At 35.8% G+C, this 24,351-nt stretch overlaps 1 protein-coding gene across 5 annotated transcripts in view; it reads right to left on the bottom strand.

Moving 5' to 3' along the window:
- LOC126924662 (ras-specific guanine nucleotide-releasing factor 1-like) overlaps positions 1-18,089 on the bottom strand; it is a 56,112-nt gene extending 38,023 nt beyond the window's left edge. For 4 of the 5 annotated variants that reach the window (XM_050739370.1, XM_050739369.1, XM_050739368.1 and 1 more), the window contains exons 1-4: positions 17,645-18,088; positions 14,207-14,434; positions 12,223-12,353; positions 11,396-11,512 (exon numbers count right to left, since the gene is read on the bottom strand). In XM_050739370.1, coding sequence (XP_050595327.1) covers positions 11,396-11,512; positions 12,223-12,353; positions 14,207-14,234 — 276 coding nt within the window. In that variant the 5' untranslated portion in view covers positions 14,235-14,434; positions 17,645-18,088. Of the gene's footprint in view, positions 1-11,395; positions 11,513-12,222; positions 12,354-14,206; positions 14,435-17,644 lie in introns of all 5 variants that reach the window. The other variant, XM_050739371.1, reaches the window with a different exon arrangement.
- Between the last annotated feature and the right edge of the window lie 6,262 nt (positions 18,090-24,351).

Below are 24,351 nucleotides of genomic sequence, written 5' to 3' on the forward strand. Positions count from 1 at the left end.
AATGGCGTAAGAAAGCATATTAAAAGCCACGAAGAAACAAGTAAGAAGTAAAACATGCGAGAAAAGTCTACATTGAGCGTACTTTTACGTGTACAGTGTGCTCTTAAAACGTATTACAGGCCATCACCTTTAACCCTTCTTCTATTATTTTCACCGCGTGACATGGTTTGCACATTATACTTTCTATGCAATTTAACGATTATGTCGTAAGAAATTTGTGGGTATTTCGATATTTATATAACAGAACAGTATTTGCAACGTATATTCGATTGTTTTCGTACATAATGAAATCTAACAGCTCGATACGACGAATAACTGGCAAGTTTAAAGTAACTTGATCTATCCCCGTTAATTCGACCTCGCCTCTATCCACCATTTTTCCATACAAATTATTTTCCGCTATCGCGTTGAAAAAATTATTTCGTTACGTCGAGTCACCGAATTTTTGCTCCCTTTTTAATGATTTTCCTCTGAAGTTGTATTTTGCCACGCGTTCGTGACTGGAAACATAATATTAAATCAAATTAATATCAATCGATATAATAAAATTAATAGTTTGATAGAAGCGACGTTACCACTTTGTACAGCAATTTTCCTTCCTCTTTGACCGTTCGATTAAGTTGCGCGAATTAACGTTTAAAATGAAAAAGATGAAATATATAAATCTACTTGTTTAATAACGTTGTCTTTTCAAGCAACCTTTAATATTACAATCAAGAGTTAATAAAGAAGTACTTTCTATTCGTGCGCGCGCGTACAAACTTTTGATAAGATATAAATTAAGAAAAGCAGTAACCTTAACGTTGAAAGAATATTGCTTTAGAAACTCGAGAGTTTTAATTAAAATATTAAAAGCAAAACACAACAAATAGTATCGCGAAGAATATGCTGCGTTATTGTAAAAACTAAAATTGCAGCATTGAAAAACGTCTTATGGTAATTGAATGACTCAAAGTTTTTGTTTTATAATGTAACTTGAAACTTCGTATATTGTGGCAGATGCTAACTAAATCTATTACAAATCATATACATCGTATTCCATATAAACTATAATTATTCGTCTGTAATAATTTGACTTCTGCCTGACTGCACAACAATTAATATCATTCACTGTTTATTCGTAACTTTGTAATGACAGAATTTGCGACAAGTTTAATTAATTAGGAATTTTGGAACGAAATTTCAGCAAAATTTTCATTAGGTTGGCTCTAGTTTTCCCAGTAACACCACAGCTGGCTTCGGTTCGATACTACACTATATACAACGTTGATATACGATACGTTTCCCATAAAGGTATTAGGTAGATTTAATCAAGCAATTTAATTATTTCGGTTTTCCTAAATTGTTAGTTTCTTCGAATTAACGAAATATCCTACGTCACGATTAATGCTATTATTATAAACGCTGGATTTATTACTTAAAGGCCAATTTTTTTCAAGTGCATTCTAGTACATGACGCCACGTTTTTTATATTTATCTTTCCTATCGATACAGTGATTTTGAGTTCTTTTTATAATGCTTCTTTTTATACTACCATTTATGGGAGTAATTACGATCAAACGAAATGACCTTATATTTTTAAAAGAAATAAGATAGCAGAACAGAGAAATTTTATATCAAAATGGAGGAAGAAGCCGTATTAAATTTTCACGTTTCATATTTTTATTACGATGTTTCTATCCGCGTATAGTAATATCGTATAATAATTCTCGTCCATCTAATTTATCTATCCCATGGTATTTTTTATAGACTTCATATATATGACGTTCGAATCAATTTCAATTTGTAACAATTTTGCAACGCTCTCCAATATTTCAAAATGCTATCATATTAACATAATGATATTGCTTTCGAACGTTAACAGTTCATCGAACTTATAACAACTTATTATGTAAACAGCAGATATTATATTTACATTAGTTGGCGATGGCTATTGAAGTAAATAAATATGCAAATATCACGAAATGCAATAACGTGTAACTCTACAAAGTCTGTAACGCGACTAAATAATAATAATAACGATGATAATCTCGATAGCAAATCAAATGTCAATCGCAACGCAAATAAACTATTTGCCGTTTTCGTGAATTTTGTAATCTTTACTCTCACCGAAGTCACAAGCGCAGTCCTAATTATGCGCTTTATGGCCTGCCAGATAAATTATTAGGCAGTCGCTCGATAATAACAAGAACCGTGTGTCATAAATTTGTACCCTGGCGCATTGGTAATCAATGGACATGGCGCTCTGTCTCTTGGCTCGCGACCCACACCTCCATTTAGCCGACTTTCCAGATATCTTGCCAGACTAGCTGGACTGTCCAAAGGTTAACAGCGTCGCTGATCTGCCAATTAGGTCAGCCTCCGCGATATAAACCAAGGGATAAGTTAAACACGTTAGAAATCTTCGAGGTAATCGGTCAATTTTACAAACGGGACGAATTTTTCCCTTCGTTGGTTTATCAACGTTCTAAAACTACAAAATGAAAAAGAGAAGCTTATTTTAATAAAAGGAAATTCGAAAGCAAACAACAAATAACATAATTATTTCAAACCATGGTGAAACAAAATCCCTTTCCTCGGGAGTTCGAGATTCTTCGACTACGAGGATCAAGAAGAAAGCTATACAGAACGATACAAGAAGCTCTGTTCGTGACACGGTAACAATGAAATTTCTCGCATGATCGAAGAGAGATACCTGCGTATGAAAAGTAGCAACCTGTACGGAATCTTTTTCCATTTCATCTGTTTTTATATAGAAAGTTTACTGAGCGTAAGGTCAAAGGTAAATCGTAAAGCCATCGATTGTCCCGTTTCCATCTGTCGTGTGTAACAACCATAACAGATGCGGAACAAATTTCTCGAACAACAGCCAGGCAATCGTTCGACCCATGCTGGAACTTAACAGATTGACTACAATCAGAAGCGATGTTACAAACCAAGGAAAGTAACACGATAACTTTCTAAGCATAAATATATCACGGACAGATGGAAAACGAATTATCTTTGCAAAACAATTTCGGCAACGAGTATTCTGATTATCCATTCATCGAGTGCAACCACTACCATAATTTTCTTCATAGGAACGCGATAGTATCGCTTTAACGAAATCTATCGATTTTCCCCTGTTGTAAAATTTCTGAGCGTCGTACGAGAACGCTGCGGCGCCTGTGCATACGTGATACATTTTCGCCGTATCCGCATTCGCTATCCAATGGTTATATCTGTGTGTCTTATAAGGACGGATAGGAAAGGTACTGCTCCAAGATCGATAAAGGAATTTTTTCAGCCTGTGAGACTGAACGCGCGTCACAGTCCTGACAAATTTATTGTCCGATAAAGTTTGTATGAAACAGGTATCGCCTTTTATTCCAAATACGTATATAATAGGAAATCCGTGTAAATATATATTTACCCTTGTTCTCGTCCTGCTATACGTATATATATTTATATGGCAATAAATAATTCGCAAATTAAATCTTATTCTTATACATTTATTCTGATTTAAAAGAGTATTTATCGTTCGTATTTCTTAAGGCGTTTCAAAACGTTATTTGCCAGGTGATGAAATGGCAATAAAATTTATTTATCGATATCGGCGACTTTCATGAGAAATCTAATATCTTGATATACACTTTCCCTGTACTTTCGATATTTAAAAATAAAAAATTGTTACCGACTTCCTTTTGCACCGCTTCGAAAGGACGATCGATATCCACACGCATTGTTATTAGCAACGGCAAGCTTGCTGACGAGCTGTTGTTTGCATATTTATATTGTTAGCATGATTATTATGTTTAAAATATAAGCTTGCATATAGTTTCCATATTTTGTGAATGCTTGAATTAATGTTATAAATGAAATTGATTAAACCGCTCGATTAAGTCAGAGAAGCAATTCAAAGGCAGAATAAAAAAAAAAAAAAAAAAAAGCAAACGTGTTCGAACAGCGATGTAAAAATCAAATGGTACGATATGAAATTTTTATATTTTAATTGCCAGCAATTTCACGTATGAACGTATGAACTGTAATGAAATCGTTGCCAGTAGAGACTGTCCGTTTATTACTCTAGTTATCTTTCAATAACGTAAGCTGCTCCACTCTATAAAAAGTAGCTTTGGGAACGGCAAACAAATACATTTTACGGCACGTGACATTGCAAGATGGAAATAATTGCCTTTCCTCTTTGCGAATACTAAATAGGCTAACGATCGTGAACCCGCAAACGGAATATTAAACAAGCAACACGAATACTGTCCTTTGTTTATTCACGAATATCGTCCTTCGTTTATTCACGAATAAGTTGTACATCATAATTATCTGTACTTTAGGATTTCTGAAACTGTGAAACACATTTATATCTGTCTATAACATGCAGTAACTATAGCTATCTTGACCCGTAGAAAAGATCAATTACGCGCTGGAATATAATAAAAATTACGTATTATATATTAAAGATAGATATGAGATATCGAAGAGATACATTAAAATTACGTCTAGGATAATTAAATTATACCGTTAACGAGAAGCTGTTTTCTTCTAGAAAAGGTTGTTCGTTTTAGCAGAAATTGTTCCGCTGTTTGTGAATTTCAGAAAGCAATCTCCTTTGATCGAAAATACGTATCTCCGTATCTTCAGCCCCGCGACATGATCAAATGAAAATATTCATCCCGCGTCATTCGTTGAAGAGCATCATTTATTAAAAACATCGCGTATTCACATGGTACGGTATTCGCGAATTCATACAAACGAAGGGAAAATTTACAAAATGTGGAAATCACTCAAAGTCGGTGTAAGTATGCATGTACCATATATTTGTTTCTCTACCGCTTTCAAAAGAATAATTTTCCCAATGTTTATGTATATTGTACGTATGTAAATAAGTACGTAACGCGTGTATATGCTCGGGTCTCGGTATCTTTTTAACTTTATGGCGGGTCGTCTTTATGGCGAGTAGTTAGTGACTATATTATACCGCTGCCAAAGGGATGTACATTAAAACTATAATATTTCGTTCATAGAAAATATGTCTGTATCAAATATGTATGTACGATTGTTTGATCTAGCTTTTGCCAACTCGGCTTCCGAAACAAAAGCCTGTCTTACCGATGGATTCGCGAGTAGACCATGAGACGAGAAACGCGTTATTCTCCTCCTTCTCCTCTCCTTTTCTCTCCATTACTTGCTTCTGAATATTAGATTCCTAGCGAATAATTAATAAACGAATGAAATAGATGCAGATACTACGACGCTGTCGTTGTTATTAAAAATATTTAAAGTTCCACGATTAAATCAAACACTGACGATCGAAAGGTATTTTTGTAACGCGATTCCATTGCTCGATTGTTCACTTGAAATCTTCGCAAAAATTAAAATACATAAAAATACATATTTATAAAACAAATAAAAGTACTCGCAACCTGCGATCTCTCGTAAAAATGGGCGCCGGGTATCTCTCGTTCTTACAGCATAGAAAATTACTAAACTTATAAAATGAGGAACGAAAGTATCGTTACAGAATACGCAGTACATTTTTCGAAATGTCTACGAAGAGAATATTGTTTAGTTTTTGTTATTGGTACCTGTTCCATAGTGCCTCATAAATTCCACGTATCGAGGTCATCAGCTTGGTTGATCGAGTTATCTGCCGATATTTAAAGCGTCGTCCTCGATAAATACAGCATCGCGAAAGAAAATCCATCCGCATCTACCGATGTTTTACACACCCTTTTCCACTGCTTTCCGACTATCGACTATTATCAACAACGAAGTTGATACAATATTTATGAAATTTTCATTTGTCCTATCAACGAAAAATAATGCTGTTTATCAGCCACGTAAAATTCATTCGATTGCCATCGATTCAAATATGCTCGCGTATACTTGTTCATGAACGAGTTGTAAAAGTGATTTTTACCGATGCTACTGCAAGAAATACCGATGAATATTAAATACCTTTTAACATTTTAGCGCATCCAAACGCACGAGGCGTAATTTGATTTCCATCAGATCGAATGAAACAGCAATGGACGAGAATAACAACAAGCTCGTAATTCTCTGGCGTATTCGTGCGTCGAAAGGACGGCCGATGTTAACGAAGTATAATAGAAGACAAGTTTTAGATCCGATGCACAAGATGGAGAGTAAGCCGCTGATAGAACTTGTACAGCAACGCGAAAAAAGGAAGGCCACGCGCCGCCAAAGCAGCTGTATTTTTGTTTCGCAATTTTTTCACAAACCTTCTCCTCGGGTTTTGTGAGTCTTGCGGCAGCTGCTTTCGAGCAGACGTTTAATTAATTTGCGCTCCAAGGATAAATACAGAGTGGAGATGCGAACAGCTGTATTTTGCAGCGTCACGTAGAAACGGAATTAAACGTATAGTAAACAGCATCGCAATCTCAATACAATGCAGTTATTAAAAGAGATATTAGACGGATCGTATAGAGAGTAGGTCAGCTGATATTATATCAATCGATTATTGCCATTCTGTTACTCTCATTCCTCTACTTTAATCTTGAAGCCAGCAACTTCTGAACGCCGTTGTAACCGAGGTTCGCAATTCGAAAATTTGATCGGTTGTCTCGATAGGAGGTCGTATTAACGACCGATAGAATCTAAACTCGTTAACAAAGTTGTTATAAACTCTGTATGAACACTCGGACAAATAACGAGCTCATTTGCGAACAGAATTTACGCAAAACCATGTATATATGGTAATAGGCTACATAATTGCTAAATTCGAAACAAGGGGGAGGTGCCGCGTACAATTTCCGTTAGTATTTGGTGCTATTAAAACTGCTATTAACATATAATAAAGATTCATCGATAAAAAGTATGAAACCCTATTCTGCGAACAACAAAGATTCCAGTGTTTAAACTATAAATCGTCAGATTTCGCAATTCGAAGGAAACGCGCAATATCCATTCCGATCCCATCGCAAACGTTACAGCCAGGATAGAAAGACGAAGACGAGACCGAGAGAGTAGCTTCAACCACCTTTCGAGACTAAGTAAAACGAAGACAATGCTAGCCGTGAGACAATGGTACGCTAAAACGGGACGAGCACTTCGACGTAAGAACGACGATGTTCGCCGTAGTCATTGTTTCGTGAACGCTCGTCACGTCAAGGCTAACGGCTGCAATTGATTTCTCAGTGGAGGATGCGACGATCCTCCGTTTGAAAGGAACCTCTCAAAGCTCGTCGCGCAAACGGAATTTACGCACACCAACGCTAAACTAAGTGGTAATTCCAGTTCGATCAAAGAGCTTCGAAGAGATTTATAGAAATAAAACGATCTATTAAGTAAATCCTGCTTATAGCCGGACAAAGACTGTTGCCGTATCTTCTTGCTGAATTATTTCTCTTGTTTCTCATTTACATACACCACGAGCACGCACACCTACACTTTTGAAATTTTCACATTTCTACATATCGAAACGAAAATCATCGTCCGGTACCTTGCTCGACAATCGCAAAATAATTTACCAATTTCCACTGTTACTCTGCGTCTGTTCGTCTGTCGTATTTCATTTCATGAATTTTGCAACCTTCGTCATCTCCTTTTATTCCATGACAACGCGTTAATCATCGTTGCGGTTCTCGTATCCCATCCCAATATTTTACATCCTCAATTTACATCGGTTTCTCCTGCTATTAATTATCGTTAAAATATATCCCGTTAGCCATTAGTTGAGTGACGTTTGTTTGCTTTATCATAGCTACATATAACGGCTCTCTACTTTTATATAAAATTGTTACCAAGTCGACATTAATTTCTTTGTGTCACGTGTTAAAAATTGATTATTTGTTTTATTCGTAAATACGTGTTTACTTTGCAGCTTAAAATGCAGATGAGTTGATCGATGCTTGGAATGGAACTCGTTTGTCCAAAGATCGAAATGCAATTTGTTTGTTAATCAAACGAAGTGCAACTTGTTTGCCATAGCTTCTCCGCTGATATGAAACACATGGATCGATGGATCGGCGAAAGTTTTTAGCTTAGATCATCTAACAACGGCGATATTTCATAAGAATTAGCTTTAAAATATTCTCTCAAAAAAAAAAAAATTGCTACGAGAGACTTTGCCTCTGTGCGACACACGACAGCTGCAAGAACCAAAAAAGGACTACTAAATAGCGTTAAAAATCCAATGTCAATTCGAAGCAGTTCACAGAATCGAACTCTGAAACCTTAAAACGTTTCAAACTTTGTTCGGAATGGAATTTCGTCAGAAATTGAATCTGTGTTTTCAATTATCGCCCAGCAGTAGTACCCTTCAAACTTTTTCCACCTCGAAACGGACTTGTTTGAGGTGAGAGATTAATTTACACTTCGATCTCTAGTGGTTGAAGGCAACGATCATGGTATATACATACATATGTATGTACATTGTACATCGAAGCAAGTTATTCCCTTAATATTTTATTCTTTGAAAAGGGATTTCAGAGTTGCGTCAGGAAGCAACGAGAAGTTCCTGTTGTGATTATCACCACAGATGCATTGAAGTTAAATTACTATTGGACTCGAAGAACGCTGTTCCAGGAATTCTATCGCTCTGTCATGAGAATGGTTAACAGTCAAACAGGTGTTACGTTATAGTTAGGGAAGGAACCGTTTGTTCGCCGACTCGAACTCGGAGATACGTTGATTATTTGAACAAGTTAAGCGACATTTGTCGTGACGACAAAAGATCGTAAATACGTCGATTGTTTCGTTCCGCTTTCTGCATGGCGGTACGACTTTTTTCCAAATATTCTACTTACGTACAGTTACCGTAAAGCGAATGACATCAAACAAATATAATTCTAGCACAGTTGCTTAATTAATTAATTCTCACAAAGTATCGTTAGACTTTCGTTCTTACGACGATCTCGCGATAAAGTAATCGATAGGATGAGCGCTCGATTTAATAAAGAACAGTTATGATATAGCAGTCTGGTTGTTTAGCTGGTAAATTTTACACGAAATATTGCCAATCTTAATTAAATTGAATCATGTCAGTAGCTGTAAAAATACGGGATATGAACTTTATAATGTACGATATGCAAATACGTGCGTGCACACGAAACGGTATAAAAAGTGTAAGAACGGTGTGATGATAAGCGTCGCGAGAGATTCGCTAAGTTCGTAATCGTTCTTTAAAGATGAAAATATTGTAGGACGCGTGTCGAAAAAGGAAAATAAAAAAAGGATTGACCTGGTGAGGTGGAGCGACCTTTGAATAAATCGATAGATCGGCTTACGCATTAATACGTCGTGTGCAATTAGTTTACAATCATAAGCGTGTAGTCAGAGAGTGCTTTATCCGGTATAAATGAAAATAAATATGTAACTTTGACGATAATAAGCTTTTTTCGTATTGTTTTCTCTTTCGTATCGTCCTTGATAAATATGAGAGCATAAACGTGAATAATTAAATTATTTTATAACGACAGAATCATTTAATAACGAAGAAATTATTTAATAACGAAGGAATTATCGAATAAACGTCCCTATCATAATATCGTGAACTAGCTGCCTTATAAATTATTAATACACTTTTAAGACGAAGATTGCGTTTGAATAATTAGCAACAACTTGTTCAAGATTAATCGAGTCCTTGCAAAATTTACTACGTTCCTCGAACAGAGACAATGCTTTCCAACTTTCTGTCAACAATGACCTCTCGTTTATTTCTTACGATGGCACGAGAGAAGAAACAGTTGTTACATTGTTCTATACTACCCAACCAAATCGCATTCGAAATTCCAATGTTGTCCCGAACAAATACAATGGACAGAAGAAACGCAGTATGCAAAACAGTCACGTAAAACGAATCGTATCAATCAGTTTCAAACATAGTCTGCAGCGAGCATCCCTTTCTCGTAAATCGCAACCTAACTTTCAAATAACAAGGTACTGTAAAACAACCGTCGGAAAGTACTTTCACGATGGTAGTACCGTGACAAAGGGAGATCTGCCAAACAAAATATTCATGGTTGCTCGTACTCCCTACCTGATATTTTCACCGATTCATTCTCACGCTACAGAAATCCAACATATACGTTTTATCGTATTTAATTTATGCGTTACATGTATATTTATGTAAAGATAAAAGATATCGTGCAACGTTTTCGCAAATTCCATCGCGATATGTGAAAAGCGAGCGGAAAGATTAATCTTTAAACAAATTCAACCATAAAACGGCATTTTCATCGATCATGTTCAGGAATAGCGAAAAGTAAGGTATCGTTCTGCTACACGATGCTTAATGGCGAATATTTATTTTATATCGTTAAGTTGACTGTTCGTCGTTTCCTTTAAACGCCTATCCCAAAATTATCAGACAGTATAATCAACGAATATCCTCTACATTGGTACACCGTTGTCGATGGAGATATGTCATCAGATATCAGGTTATCGAGAACACGGCTCTTTATCTCAGTGGCTGCTATAGATCGTGCTATGTACGCTACTTATTCACGTCTGCCCATTGTTCGACTTGTCGTTGCATCCAGACACCGATTCCACCGATCCTGGCTGTCTATAAATTCTCTCTTTTCTAGATATCAATGTTATCGTTCTCGCGATTATTTTATCACCGTTGGGCAATTATTCGGCGAGTCTAGAGCAGTGCCGTTTAACGCAACCGATCACATAAAGCGAGTTAAATCGCGCATCGGAAGTTATACGCGTAATTTTGATACACTAAAGGCCGCGTAAATTGCACAACGACGCATCGTCTCTGCTCAATCGACTCTACGTGAATGCACAAGTCGACAAGTGAGGTCATGTTAATGCGATGACAAAGGGCCGCGAACCCGAATCTCGTGCACCAGGGTTTGCGTCCACGAGTTTTTCTAAAAGCGTACTCCACTTACACGTGGCTCGTTTTGCACGATACTTGACCCCAATTCGGTGCGTGCACGCGAAATGCATGGGTTCAAGCTTAAAGCGTAATGACAGCCGGTCTCGGTAATCTTCAAAGGAACAGCGAAATTATCTGTATTTTGAGGAAAAGGACAAATGGAATTAGCTACGTGTACCTAGGCGCACAGTTTCTCGCTACGATGGTTGGTCGTCGATCCGAAACTATATCGTTACGCCTCTGCTTATCATGTCAGTTTAAGAACGAGGGAAAATTTTACGTACTATATTACGAATATAAGATTTTTATGAGAAACGCGAGACAAGGGGAAAATGAAATAAAAACGATACGCGTTGCTGAAATGTTCGAAAAACGCTTCTACGTATTTGCTACATTTGCGCAGAACCGAGATTAATTACCGAATACGTTGTAAATCATTGTCCGAAGCAAATGTCGAGAGGTAAGTTCGCACTGCGAATAATACGTGTGTAACTGAGCCACGTAGGCAGAACGGATACTGCACAGGTAGTAAAAGCGGTATACACTTACCTGTTTATCTGGCTCTTTGCCTTTGGCGGTGATGAGGCGATCGCAGTAGCAACCCTCCAACAAAACAACACCGCTGGGCCTCGAACAGCTTTCATTTTCATAGTAGAATAGCAAATTCTGTAACATATATAACCATCGTCATACGTCTAGAACGAAATATAACGACGTTAAATTTAAAAGTAAACTTTCGACTATTTCTCGAAGCGAAGGAAAAAGAGCTCGCCTGATGACGTGAAAATTTCATTTGCATGCTACGCGCAACAGTTTCTATAGGGTAAATGTAAAAGTACTTATACGATAACACGAGTTGAAGCTTCGAAAAACTATGTTTGTTGTTACATTTTAACGAAGCGGAATATACGACCACGGAAAAGAACGAAAAAAAAAAAAAAGAAAAAGGAAAAGATAGGAAACATTGGTGGAATTGCATTTAAACGAAAAATTTCGTTTCAACGAAATTTGTAATTATATTTACCTAAAAGCGATGGTACGTAAAAAGAAAGTTAATGTATATATTAATTATACTTTTATATATTTTTTATATACAAGAAAAGCAGTTTCAAGTAGCGATGAGTAAAATTTCTGGGGCAGGCAGATTATCCTAATTAGATTCGGATAAGCTGGTATAGCTACTTATCACGCTAAATCACCAGTTATCGTGGAAAACTGTATCGTTACGTGCACGCGCATACTACTTCCACGCAAACAGTTTCTCTGATTCGTTCGGAGAACCAGAACAAAAAGACGACCACGTCGCGGATTTTTCCCCTTAAATACGATGTTTCGAAAGGATGATCAACACGAAAATCGACGTATATATCACTCACCTGATACAAAACGAACCATCGTAATTGCCACTTGGCCGAGTCGGCGGTTCGTTTGTGCAAATATCCAGTGAACGAGTGATCGTAATGAGCTTTTTCCGAGAGCATGATGAGCTGCGAGTCGTTCACCCTCACTGAAACACACAACGAATATCACGGATGAAATGGTAGGAATTGTAGCCGAATCCATAATTTGGCCGTTCGAACGCAACGTTCCCAGTTGCGTTATGCGCGTTCTGGTGCTGCCTAGTTATCGTGTCATTTTTCTTCTCTGATGAATTTATTCGCCACGTTACCGGTCGACTTAACGAGACAGTTTACTTGGAAAAAACGCTTCGCCCTCGTCGATCTTCTCTGCCACCAACTTTTTGCATTTTACGATTAAACTTCTTGTAATTTGAAACTTTTCATCGCGTTTTTGCAAGAAGATACGTCGAAAATTACACGATTATTAGAAAATGCAAAACGACCAGTCGTTAATTCTTGTACGTTCTTTTAAATAATGCATTCGTTGCGCGTATTCTAGCATAAATAATGCATCCGTGAAAAAGTTCGACGTCACTAATTTCCTGTAAAAACAGATGCAAATTAGAATGGCTCCGTAGAATTTATAGGATATAGCGACTAGAAGTTGGTAATATGAATGTGAATAGCATTATTCGATAACGCAAATGTTCGTATGGGTTAAATTGGCATAGAGTTTGAAATAGGTCTATCACTCATGCGCGTAATCTGAATATTCTTGCATTGAATTAACACGCGGCATACAAACTTGTGACAAGTTTTCACGCACTAACGTTGAATATCGAATTCCATGCACCATTTGCATGCGCCATGGAATGTACGCTGTTCCTGTTCCTACATCCACGGTAGTAACGCTATATTATGCTTTGAACAAATCAGGATCCTTGGTAAAATATTCTAGATACAATTTTTTTCATCCATAGAAGCATCGAAAGAACAGATTTCAAGTTTGAAATTATACAATTTCCTAATGTCCCTTAATATCCTAAATCAAATATCTCTGTTGAAACAAGCTTTACAAACGTAGAACCAATTAACGCGAGAAAGATCTCACGGCGATTCCTTCTGGCCGATCTTTCGGCGAGCAATCCATCGTAAAGTTAAGGATATCCCGAGACGCGTGTCTTGCACGTTCTCGATCCACTGAAATCTGAAAAACACCGAGATTCGTTGCAGCACAACTTCCACTTAAACTATTACGGTAAAGTTTTCTCGTGTGTGAAAGTGAGTCGACAGACAGATGTGATTTTTACAGAAGTCATCCATCATGGCAAGTTACTTTTGGTAGACCTGCAAGTATATTTCTTGGTTCGACGAGAAGTTATTTTCGCTTCTCTGGGAATTGCTTTATTTAAATCGATATTTCACCGAACTGATTCCGAAACAGGTGAGAACTATTTTCTAACGCGTCTTCATCCTTCGCGTGAAAAATTGCTAAGTATTCGTTAACCAAAGGCCGTGGAAACGTGATACAGGAGTTACCCTTTGAAGTTGAAAAAGTAGAAAACTGGCGAAAACAAAGAGACTCGATCGTATTTCTTTTTGTAATCCGATGTACGTAAAATAGTATTTTTGACGAATTTGTAAAATTTCGAGGCAACAGGAAACGAAAACGTTTGACCGAATCGTCACGTACGCGGCTTTTTTGTATGAAAGTGTAACGAATTATTTTTTAGTAAACAAGAGCCACGAAGCCATGGACTTTTTGCGCCAATTTTTGTTTCCGACAAGCTGATTTCGAATATCTGCCAAACGAATCGCGCGTGTTCTATGTTAAATATTCAAGCGAAGCAAATTTTTCAGTTTAATATTCGTGTTTTATCAGACTGCTATATTTTCGCAATGCCCGTTTGATAAAAGGGTTCCGATCGGGTTGCAACGAATGTTTTTTAAAGACATATCGGCCGACGCATAAATTGAGTCGAGAATGTTGAAAATATCAATGGCTTCGCTCGCAACTTACCAGTTCTTTGCATCTTTGGGCTGAGCATGATCACAGGTCGTTGGCGAAGCTTCTTTTCGACGATCCACGCGATAAATATTGATTGTCCAGAATACCTTGTATAGGGTGCGATGACGTAGAAAATAGCACCGTGCTGTCGTGATGTTGCGCACGGACGTTTATCGTGGTATAAGTATCTTAGGAACTCCAATTTCTTGAGTCTCTTCGACAACGCGTCCCACCACGGTTCTAAACAAGGCAAGTAGGAGAAAAGAAACTGTTCAACTTCTTGAATTATCAGAAACTTACATACACTTTATAATAACTTGTTGTTCTACTCCTTTTTCAATATCATGTATACGTATAAAATGGTCCGATAAGTAAAATAGACTACAATCGCGCTTCAAAGGAAGTTTCAAAATGAAAGTAATAATAGAACAGGCCATGAATTTTATAACGAGTATGGTAATGCGTCTCCTTAACAACTTTTTCCTTCTTACTTTTATTTCAAGCAAATTGAACCAGCAATCGGTGTATTTATCAGATTCAAATTAACGCGAAGTGCAGCTTCATTCTAAATAAATACGTCATCTTCTAATTAATATATCAAGCGATATATTATAACCGGGATTAATCATACCGTGTTATCGAACAAAGAAGAAAGATATACGACTATCGCGAAAATTGTATAACCGTAAAGACAATTTGTAAAATCTTGTTTGTCCTATACCGAACTGTGACGTTACCGTGACAACTTTCGATATTCGTATTAAACCTTTTATCTGCTGCGCGTTTCATACGTTCTACAGTTCTATTTTCCATTACTTTTTCACTATGTTCGAGCTTGTGAAACAAAATATGCGAATAATAGCATTCGTATGTTTTCTAAGACAGTTTCCGCGCGGGAGACGGTATTTTGATAACAATAACGCGTACGAACGTAATGATAGAAATCGCGAGATATTTTAAAACCGAGTGCATAATTAATCGTATATGAAAAATGGCATAAAATATGAGGCCGCGTATAGACAATGTGAGGCAGATCCGCGGTTCATCGTACATAGCTTTTCAAGAATATCTAACGTTGGTTCTGCAAGTACGTACATACAGTTGGGCAAATGGACGTCGCATAAGTACTCTTAGTCGAAACTTTCTTTGAAGCCATAGCAACTTACGTTTAGTTTATTTATAGCTGAATTCATAATTTTGTTCGCAATTTAAGATAGAAGAAATTTATGCGTAAGGCTGAATCTTTCGAAAGGTGAAATACTGCAATGTAACGTGTCAAAATAATTACACATTCTAAAGATAAATCTAGAAATTATAGCAAAGAAATATTGGTGTTACTTGTGTAGCCTCAAAGTTGTTTACTCTTCTATTTCTTACGTGTGAAAAGTATAAAAAACACGCGAGATGATTACTCATAGCTTAACCTAATGTGTATTTTCTAATGTAGTGTAACACGTTTCATAAACATTGTTTAATGCATTCAAACGTTATGTAAAGTACATGTAAATGCAATTTTGTTTAATACGTCATTTATTTCATATCGTATATTTTTATTGAAATATTGTCAGCGGAATAATATTTCTTTATATAATTGTCATTGACGGCAAGTAATTACAATATAAAGAAATACATGTATACATGTGCGTAATTAAATATTTACAATTAATTAAACCTTTATTTTAATAAACTGGATTTAGTATTATTGTGCATACACGGCAGGATTTCCTATTATTCGTCATATAACATCATATAACAATATTACAAATGATACATTTAAATCGTTATATTTTATTCTGTAGATTAAGCTTATATTTATTAATGACCATATTACTGCGTAATATTTCTTCTATAATTTAAAAATAACTTCTACAATTCAATTTCGGCCGAATCTTTTATTTTTTCCGACTTCCATTTCCTCTTATTAACATGATAAATATATTTAGTTTCATTCGATCAAATAACACTCAGACGTGACACAATGTCCGCAAAAGTTTTGTTTCGAAAGAGAATATTAGTGGCGTTAGATAAAAATTCGACAGTTCGTTAACGTTTAATCGTTTAAATTAATTGTATCGTGGTAGAATCTGTTAGACTTTCGATTAAAAACGCAGTCGCCTCTATAGTGAGATACCTAAATAATTAAAACAGAGGAATGTTTATTTTAAAACTCTCATCTGCTGTTTTCCAGAACCAACTAAAAATTCCAGATTGCTCGTCGTCGTCGTTTAACGCTATTCGATGTGGGAAACGAATGAAACGTCCACGTATCGGATTAACGGTTTTTTATTTATCGAAATATTCATTTATTTGTCAGAATATCCACACGCTCGCGTCCTATGATTCATGGAATTTCATTACACGCGCATCATTATCTTTTGCTGTCGACACGCGGTCCAGAGTTTTACGTTCCGTTTCACAAACGAGATTTGCTTCAGGCCGGATATTACACTATCGTTCGCTACGTCCATATGTATTTACATATCTACATACGTGTATATACATACATATATGCGTGTTGCTTGGACACAGTATTTCAAACTTTCGTTATCCTGTGATTTTTATTACTCGAAATCAAAAATTTCCATCCGAATCTGTGGGGGACTAAATTTTTATCCGGCGATTGTAACTTAATAATTTGACGAAACTAAGTGTAAAATCGAGATTTGTATCTGTGTTCCTCCATATGTGTCAGTATAAGTAAAATGTGGAAGTTTGGCCAAGATAACATCTCTTCGTATGAATAGAAAAAGTAATTGGATAGATTCAAATTTTGCGTGAAATTTGTTCAAAAATTATTATTTCAACTTTTATCTAACTCCAAATTTTGCGATGTAACAAATAACGTTGCCAACAGACCGCGAATTAAATCATGTTCGTCTCCCGCATTAAAATCTACGCGACCATTTACAAAAAAATCCACCGAGACATAATTCGCTAGACTAAAAACGTAGTCGTCATACGTGACTATTGGTATCGTTCGATTTCAACTCTGAAACTCGTGAAGTACGTGCATATACGCTTCGCGAATGCCTAAGATCAAACACGTTCCAACTCGAATAGATAACGTTTATGGAACACCGGAGTGTAACGGAACATCCTGCGACATACCGACAGCCGTATCGAAGGATACAGCTTCCTTTTTGGTATACTATTCATTGGGAATAACCATGCGGCAGCATCCACTCGACGACACGACGCCGTAATACAACCGCATCAAACGAAAGAGGCGCTCGCTGCGGCAAACGATGCTTCAGCGGATTAATCGCGCGCAATTCGCACCGTTCGAACCGCATCGTACGTTCCAAACGAATCAATGACCAAAAAAGAAAAAAAAGACATAAACCACGAATAAAACGAGAAGAAGAAGTTGAATAAAAAGGAAGGAAAGAGAAGAAGAAACGAAGGAAGAGGAAAGTATAGTATAGTGAGGCGATTTCGGTGACACAGTACCTGTTACTTCTTCCCCCGATATATCTATCCTCTCCAGTTCTCGACTGATGTTGCACCACCTGTTCGTGCTCCAGATTCACAGTTCCCCCTCCACAGTAGTCTGCCTTTCTAAATATATATGTATTCCCTCGGCCACGGATGTCCGAGGATGCGGCGGCAGCGTCGAGGCGGATCCGGCGCGAACGAACGTGTCTCTGGTCGGCTGGAGAGAAGGTGCGAGGACCGATTAAACGATTATTAATCGAGTTGGTCCGGCGAGCAGCAGTAACGAGGTCGGGCCAGGTGACCAGGATGAGGACGGCCGTTGTACGAACGAGAACGTGGAAACTGGTGGCCCGTTACCGGCACCCGACATGGTCGAGGATGTTTCGGCATCGGGAGTCGCGACGTGCCTACCCAGAGGCATCGCCACGGGTTCACGGGGCTGCCTCCTCTGCTCTGCCTTTTCTCCAACCCCAGAAGCTGCGCGCTTACCTGTCACTGCGCACACTCCCGCTGAAAGCCACCCCACACGACACGGCATGGGCGGATCTATATGTGGGCTAATTGGGCTGCAAGAAATGGGATCAAGTTCAATACGACCGACGTCGCGCCGGAATTGGTGAATCAATGCTCGTTCCAACGTTGCAATATCATTCGGCCATTGGTCATTCCTTCTTTTTACCCTTTTTCTATCGTTCCATCGATTTCCTTCTGCCTCCTTTCCTAAAAATGGAAAAGAATCGACCCATTATGATTACCCATCCAAATCGATCTGCGAATTTCATCCCTTTATATCTCTTTCTATGGGTTCGTCTAGAGAACATATTTTATACGGTACGACCAATCATTCTCCGAGGCATACATCGCAGGATTATTATTGCCAACGACACGGGGCAGATACTTTTTTACAACGTTCGAAACAGTTGCGAAAATCTATAGACATTCGAGGGCAGACTTTTAAAATTATACCATGCTTTATACGTTGTCAAGGTTCAGGAAGATATATGTATATGTATACATGGTTGATCGGGCTTCAGTCGTTAGGCAGTTTTAATTGAATTATGCATATGAAGACGCGAAGAACAATTTTTCTGATAAAGTGTTCGTATCAGGAACTGAATGTACTCATTTATCGTGTATAAGGGGACATAAATTTTGGATATTTATCGTGCAAGGATTTTGAAAAATGATGTCTGATACGTTTTAAAATTAATGGTAATCGCCAAACGATTTCTTACAAACATGAAACAGCTACGTTACTTGTGACGCGAATTCCATGTAGATATTTTTCAAGATTTTCGTTTGGCGAAAGATTTTCCTTCGTTTTCACGATATTGAATACTAAATGAAATTAACGCGGCAAATGAAACAAAGGAATGAAAATCGGTGGACTTTAAAAGAATGTTTGCATTGTTTTCGGGATACACTAGCTTAATATACGTGAAAGTAACTTTAATGCTTGTATCTCTTAGGCTTTGATACTTCCTTCATACGTCAAACCTTCATTACATTTTCTCGATTACCGCGTCCACGTAGGATGGCCTATTTTAATTTATAGGGTGTCCCTAGAAGGAAAGTACCGCGTTAATGGTGGCATGATTCTGAAGCAGGATAAGACTAAGGTGCTACACGATACCGAAGCAGTAAATAAACCGCTTTCGCGTTGAATACACCTTCCCCTAAAATTGTCGTTACCCGATCGCATTTTAATAAGAAACGCTGATATCTAACGCTACTTTTTATACTATTCTATATTATAACCAGGTTTCCAGAAAGAAGCACGTTATCGCACGACGAAACGTGCTCTACTTTATTTTCTTAAACCGCGCGATCGAACAGAACCCCACTCTGAAAATTGTACGATATCTGACAAAGGAAAGAACGCAACAGACCCTACAGTCTTTTCATAAACAAAAAGCCAGTTAGTCACCCTATATCAATATCGGCGAGGATAGGAAAAAGGAGATATTCATTGATCGAGTTACTCGCCTCCGGAATATCCTGATAATCCTCGCTAACCCTTCGAACCTCCTGTGTAAAGCTCTGCGTTCAATCTTTTTTCATGCGATATCCTTTCGGCTGATAAGGTGAATCGAGTCACCCTGTGGTAATGGCGACCAGGCAGAGAAATTAGCTCGAGGCTCCGAAATTCTGGCATCCAACTCTGCATAACTACCCTCCCGACAACTCGACTCTCCTAAATATCCGTGTCTCGCATCCCCCGTTCCACGACGCGACGCAACGTTCCGATCTTCCCCTCCTTGCGATACCAACAACGATCCAGATCACGTCGGATCGCCGCATCAGGAGCAGGTCTAACCGAACATCCTTCGACGGACTCATTCAAGGAATCTCGAACGCGCCCGCCTGACTCCAACAAATTTTTGCTTTGTCTGTTCGAACGACCAAGTTCACGTTTTCAAACCGCGAAAGACGCCTCTACAACGCACGGAAAAATTAATCACGCCGTCGGCAATTTCGCATCCTCGGGGAATTTCATCGTTGGTTACGTCAAAGAGAAACTTTGTATTTCGGTTACCATGGGTTATTTGCTTAATTACGTTCTTCATTAGCGTTGCGTTAATGAATATCTACAATGCGTAATATACGCTAACGCTAAATAGACTGCGTTTCTTCAGTAATATTACCTTTATGAAGTATCTAAAACTCTTTCACCGTAACGTTGGAAACACATTTCATCCAGTGCAACTGGGAGTTGCACAGAGATGATCACTGATCACATACCATTGATATATGATCTTACGAAGCTATTGAGCTGCTCACATTTCGACTGAGGCTCTTAATATGGTTGCATTAGAATCATTCATGCGCTCGTGTTACGGTGAAACGATAAGCACGTTTGCTTTAACGTTACCTATCGTGAGATGTATTGTGATTATTTTTAGATCTTTTCTCGTTATAAATTGTTATAATCCTTTAGAAAATAGTATCAGGTGTCGTATTAGAATGGTATGAGAATAGAATTTGAAATTATTGCAAGACTTTTGAATTAATATCCTTCGTAATATCTGATCTAATTAAAATACAAATTACCTTGAACTTTCAAAATGTTGGTTGATCTAAAAGAGTATGAATTCTTTCTTTTTTCTTTTACATTATGTTTGTATGATATTTGAAGTGAAATTAAAAGGAAGATAGACGAGACGTAGTTAGGGTGGATATCCAGATGCAATAATCTGCACGCGGTGAGACCTGAGCACGATCATTATTATAATATATCACAATATTAATCTCTGAAATATAAAACCATAAAACTTTTTGTCCACAATTGTAACTGATAGTAGATACATATAATTGATAGATGAATTATGACTTATATAGTAAATAATACGAGCTACTTCATTAGACTGTAGCAAAATTCTTATTGATTCCAGAAACTGCGAATCACCGGAACAGAAAGCTTTTGGATCTTTCTGGCGATGTGTAACGAGATATTGATTCTTTTTAAATAAATGATTTTATTCCTAAAAATAATTTCTCTTCTAGTTTTGGTTCTGTACAGAAGGGAGACTCCGTTTTGATCATTTGCTTCATAATAAAAATAAACAAATAATATTGTAGAAGTATAGAATTTTATATCCACACTTATCGAGATATATTGTAATTTTATCTTGTAGCTTCAATGTATAATATGTGTGCCACCACAAATGTTGTTATCTTATACTACATCGAATCGATAATGTTGGAAATGACACTAAAATGGTAAACGGGCTCGACCGTACAGCTTCTGAAATACATATGCATATGGTGCTAGATTTATCCTGTATCATGTGTGAGAAGATTATTTAATAAATTATTTATAAGATTCTCAATGAACACCAGCATTAATTTTAATAAAATAGTTTTGACTACTTACTTAAATAGAGTTCCTAATAAATTACAAAATTTCCTTCGGTACCAGATTTATTTCGTTTGATATATTATAAAATGATTATTTTAACTATATATATATATATATTTCACCGAGTTCTTTTCTTACATTAAACATAAATATCCGATTCTCTGTTCACCTTCTAAACTTAAATATATAAAATCAGAAATTAAATATCAGAATCACCCCAAATTACGTACACACGTTTCCCAAATTTGTAATATCATGTGATCACATACAGGTTGCATAATAAAAAAATAGTTATAAATTTAATATTTGAATACATTAAAATTTGTATCTAGATGACAATAATCTTCTTTTCCTAGTTAATTGAATGCCAAAAGCATCACATATTATTTATGCAAAACAATAACGCGATATGTAAAAAAACAAATTATATAATTTTATTTATTTCGCTTCTTGCGTGTTATTAATTTGCGTTATTAAAAGGAAATATCACGAATTAGTCTGAATTATCCTTTTAAAAATACGTTTTCCTTTTCGACGTACCAAAACGAAGGATTTTATTGAAATATGTATTTTCAGATATATAACGCATTAATACTCAGCTTTTAAATTTTGAAATTAACATTACGCGCTAGTAATTTAACAGTTCTGGTTCTATTTTGAAAAAATTGGACTTCTCTTATTACAAACTTTTACTTAAAATCTTTACGAAATACCAAAATTATTTAATGTAAAAAAATGTTCGAATTACTTTTAAATAAATTGTGGATCTTCAAGTGCCTTTTTCCATGAGAAATCCTAATTTAAATTTCATATATTGTCTGTATCTAGCTTTTCTATTTTCCTTATTATTGTAAAGTAATTATACATTCTTGAAAATTGGCAGCAATATATTGGCATGTTAATATTGCTTTGTAATATATATTTATAATTACCTCTTTATTATTGCAAATTATCTACAGATATTTTTCTTTTCGTGTAACCGATCCCAGTGTCCTCTCATCACATTTAAATTAAGTATTACTGTCTATTACTTTTATTCAAATATTACTAATATATTAAATGAATACAAATTTTCAATTGTTCAGAAATATACCAACTGGTTGTTTAAGTTCTATAATGTAAATATCGATCGATCAAATTGAAGATCTATTAATAAATACTGATTAACATAAAATCAAATATGAGCAGTTTGTTGTAACTATTTATAGTTCTTTGATATTCATGCATGGATGAAAACAATGTCATACTTCAACTTTTATACAGCTTTTTTTATATCCGTGTAATCAATTAAATGGCATTAGCAATGATACCTATTCGATAATACAATTTTTTCGTACATATGAAATCAATACATTTAATTATATGTTATGCTAATTATTAATACTTTTCGGTAAACAAACTACATAAATAGATTCTCAACATATTGTCTGTCTCACTTCTCTTATCTTATTTTATATATTAAATTTATTTTCAACGGCTGAAATGGCTAAAATTAACAATAAAAGAATGTTTTGATATCAATGAAACTCGCCTTTCTTGAAATTAATTAAGAAAAAGACGTCTGTTGAAGCAGTCTAAAGACACCAAAGTATATTACATTCACAACCATTATTGTTATAAACAATTGCTGGTTAACAATTGTTTGAAAGCAAAGTTCAAAAATTAGCTATTAAATATAGAAGTGAGGCCCTAGCTAATAAAATAATATTAGCCAAGGTCTTCTTGGACTAGTGTGTCAAGAAAAATATGGATAAAGTTTTTACTATTCTGATACTTAAAATGTTAGGCAATTTCTTATTGTAAAGAAACCTTGATATCAAAATTAGGAGTGTGATTATCATTGTGATATTAGGGGAAAAATCTACCATTCATATTCTAAAACTGATAAACAGTCAATTAAGACATCAAGAAATTTTAATGCTTTAAATTACTACTCTCGTTATTCAAATATCATCAAAAATAAGTATCCTTTTACAAAGGATACTTTCCACTTTGCTACACTTCTTCTATATGAGCTAGAAATCATGATATCTCGTAAGGCAACGTTTTAACAACAGTTAGATATTTGTTGAAAGTAGGCAATCTACTTAACTTTAAATTTAATATTTTTACAGAACATTAAGAATGAGCACTTTTATTTGCTCGCAATTTAAAATATTCTTGTGTCTAAACTAAATTTCAAAGATCATCAAAAGTACATGATTAGACATTAGTAAATTTTTTAAACTGTTTCCAACTTGTTCTGATTCAACCTTTATAAAAAGAAAAGAAAAAATAAAGAAAATTGATTGAAAATGTTGTCTTATATGTAATAATATATAGATATATATAATATTATTATAACTATAATATAATTATAATAATATTATATAATACATATATATGTATTTTTACACAGTAAAAATATAGATGAACATAATCATTGGACAGATGATTTTTCATACGATCAAAATTTTAAGGTCAAATAATTGAAATTTGTTATGAATATTCAAAATGTTTCGTCTTACATTAAATTGATAAATAAAAATCTGCGATAGAGAAATGTTGTTACAATAGCTATACACTTCAAAAATGGAACTTCGCATTCGCGGATACCTTCAATATTTTTGTACACTTATTATTTAAAATAGTTCATTATAAATAAATGCCATATGTGTAGATCTCAAATTCAGTATTAGAGCTTTCATTTAACATTGTACATTCATGGAAATGATAAATACATTAAGATTATCAGACAACCAGTTAGTAGACATTGAATACGGAAAAATGTAATATTAGTATAATATAATGAACGATCCAGTACTGTTTTTTTTTTTTTTTTTTTTCAGGGATACATTAAAGGTATCAAAATAAAGGCTATAAA

Source organism: Bombus affinis, chromosome 15 (assembly GCF_024516045.1).
Source record: "Bombus affinis isolate iyBomAffi1 chromosome 15, iyBomAffi1.2, whole genome shotgun sequence".
NCBI lineage: Eukaryota > Metazoa > Arthropoda > Insecta > Hymenoptera > Apidae > Bombus > Bombus affinis.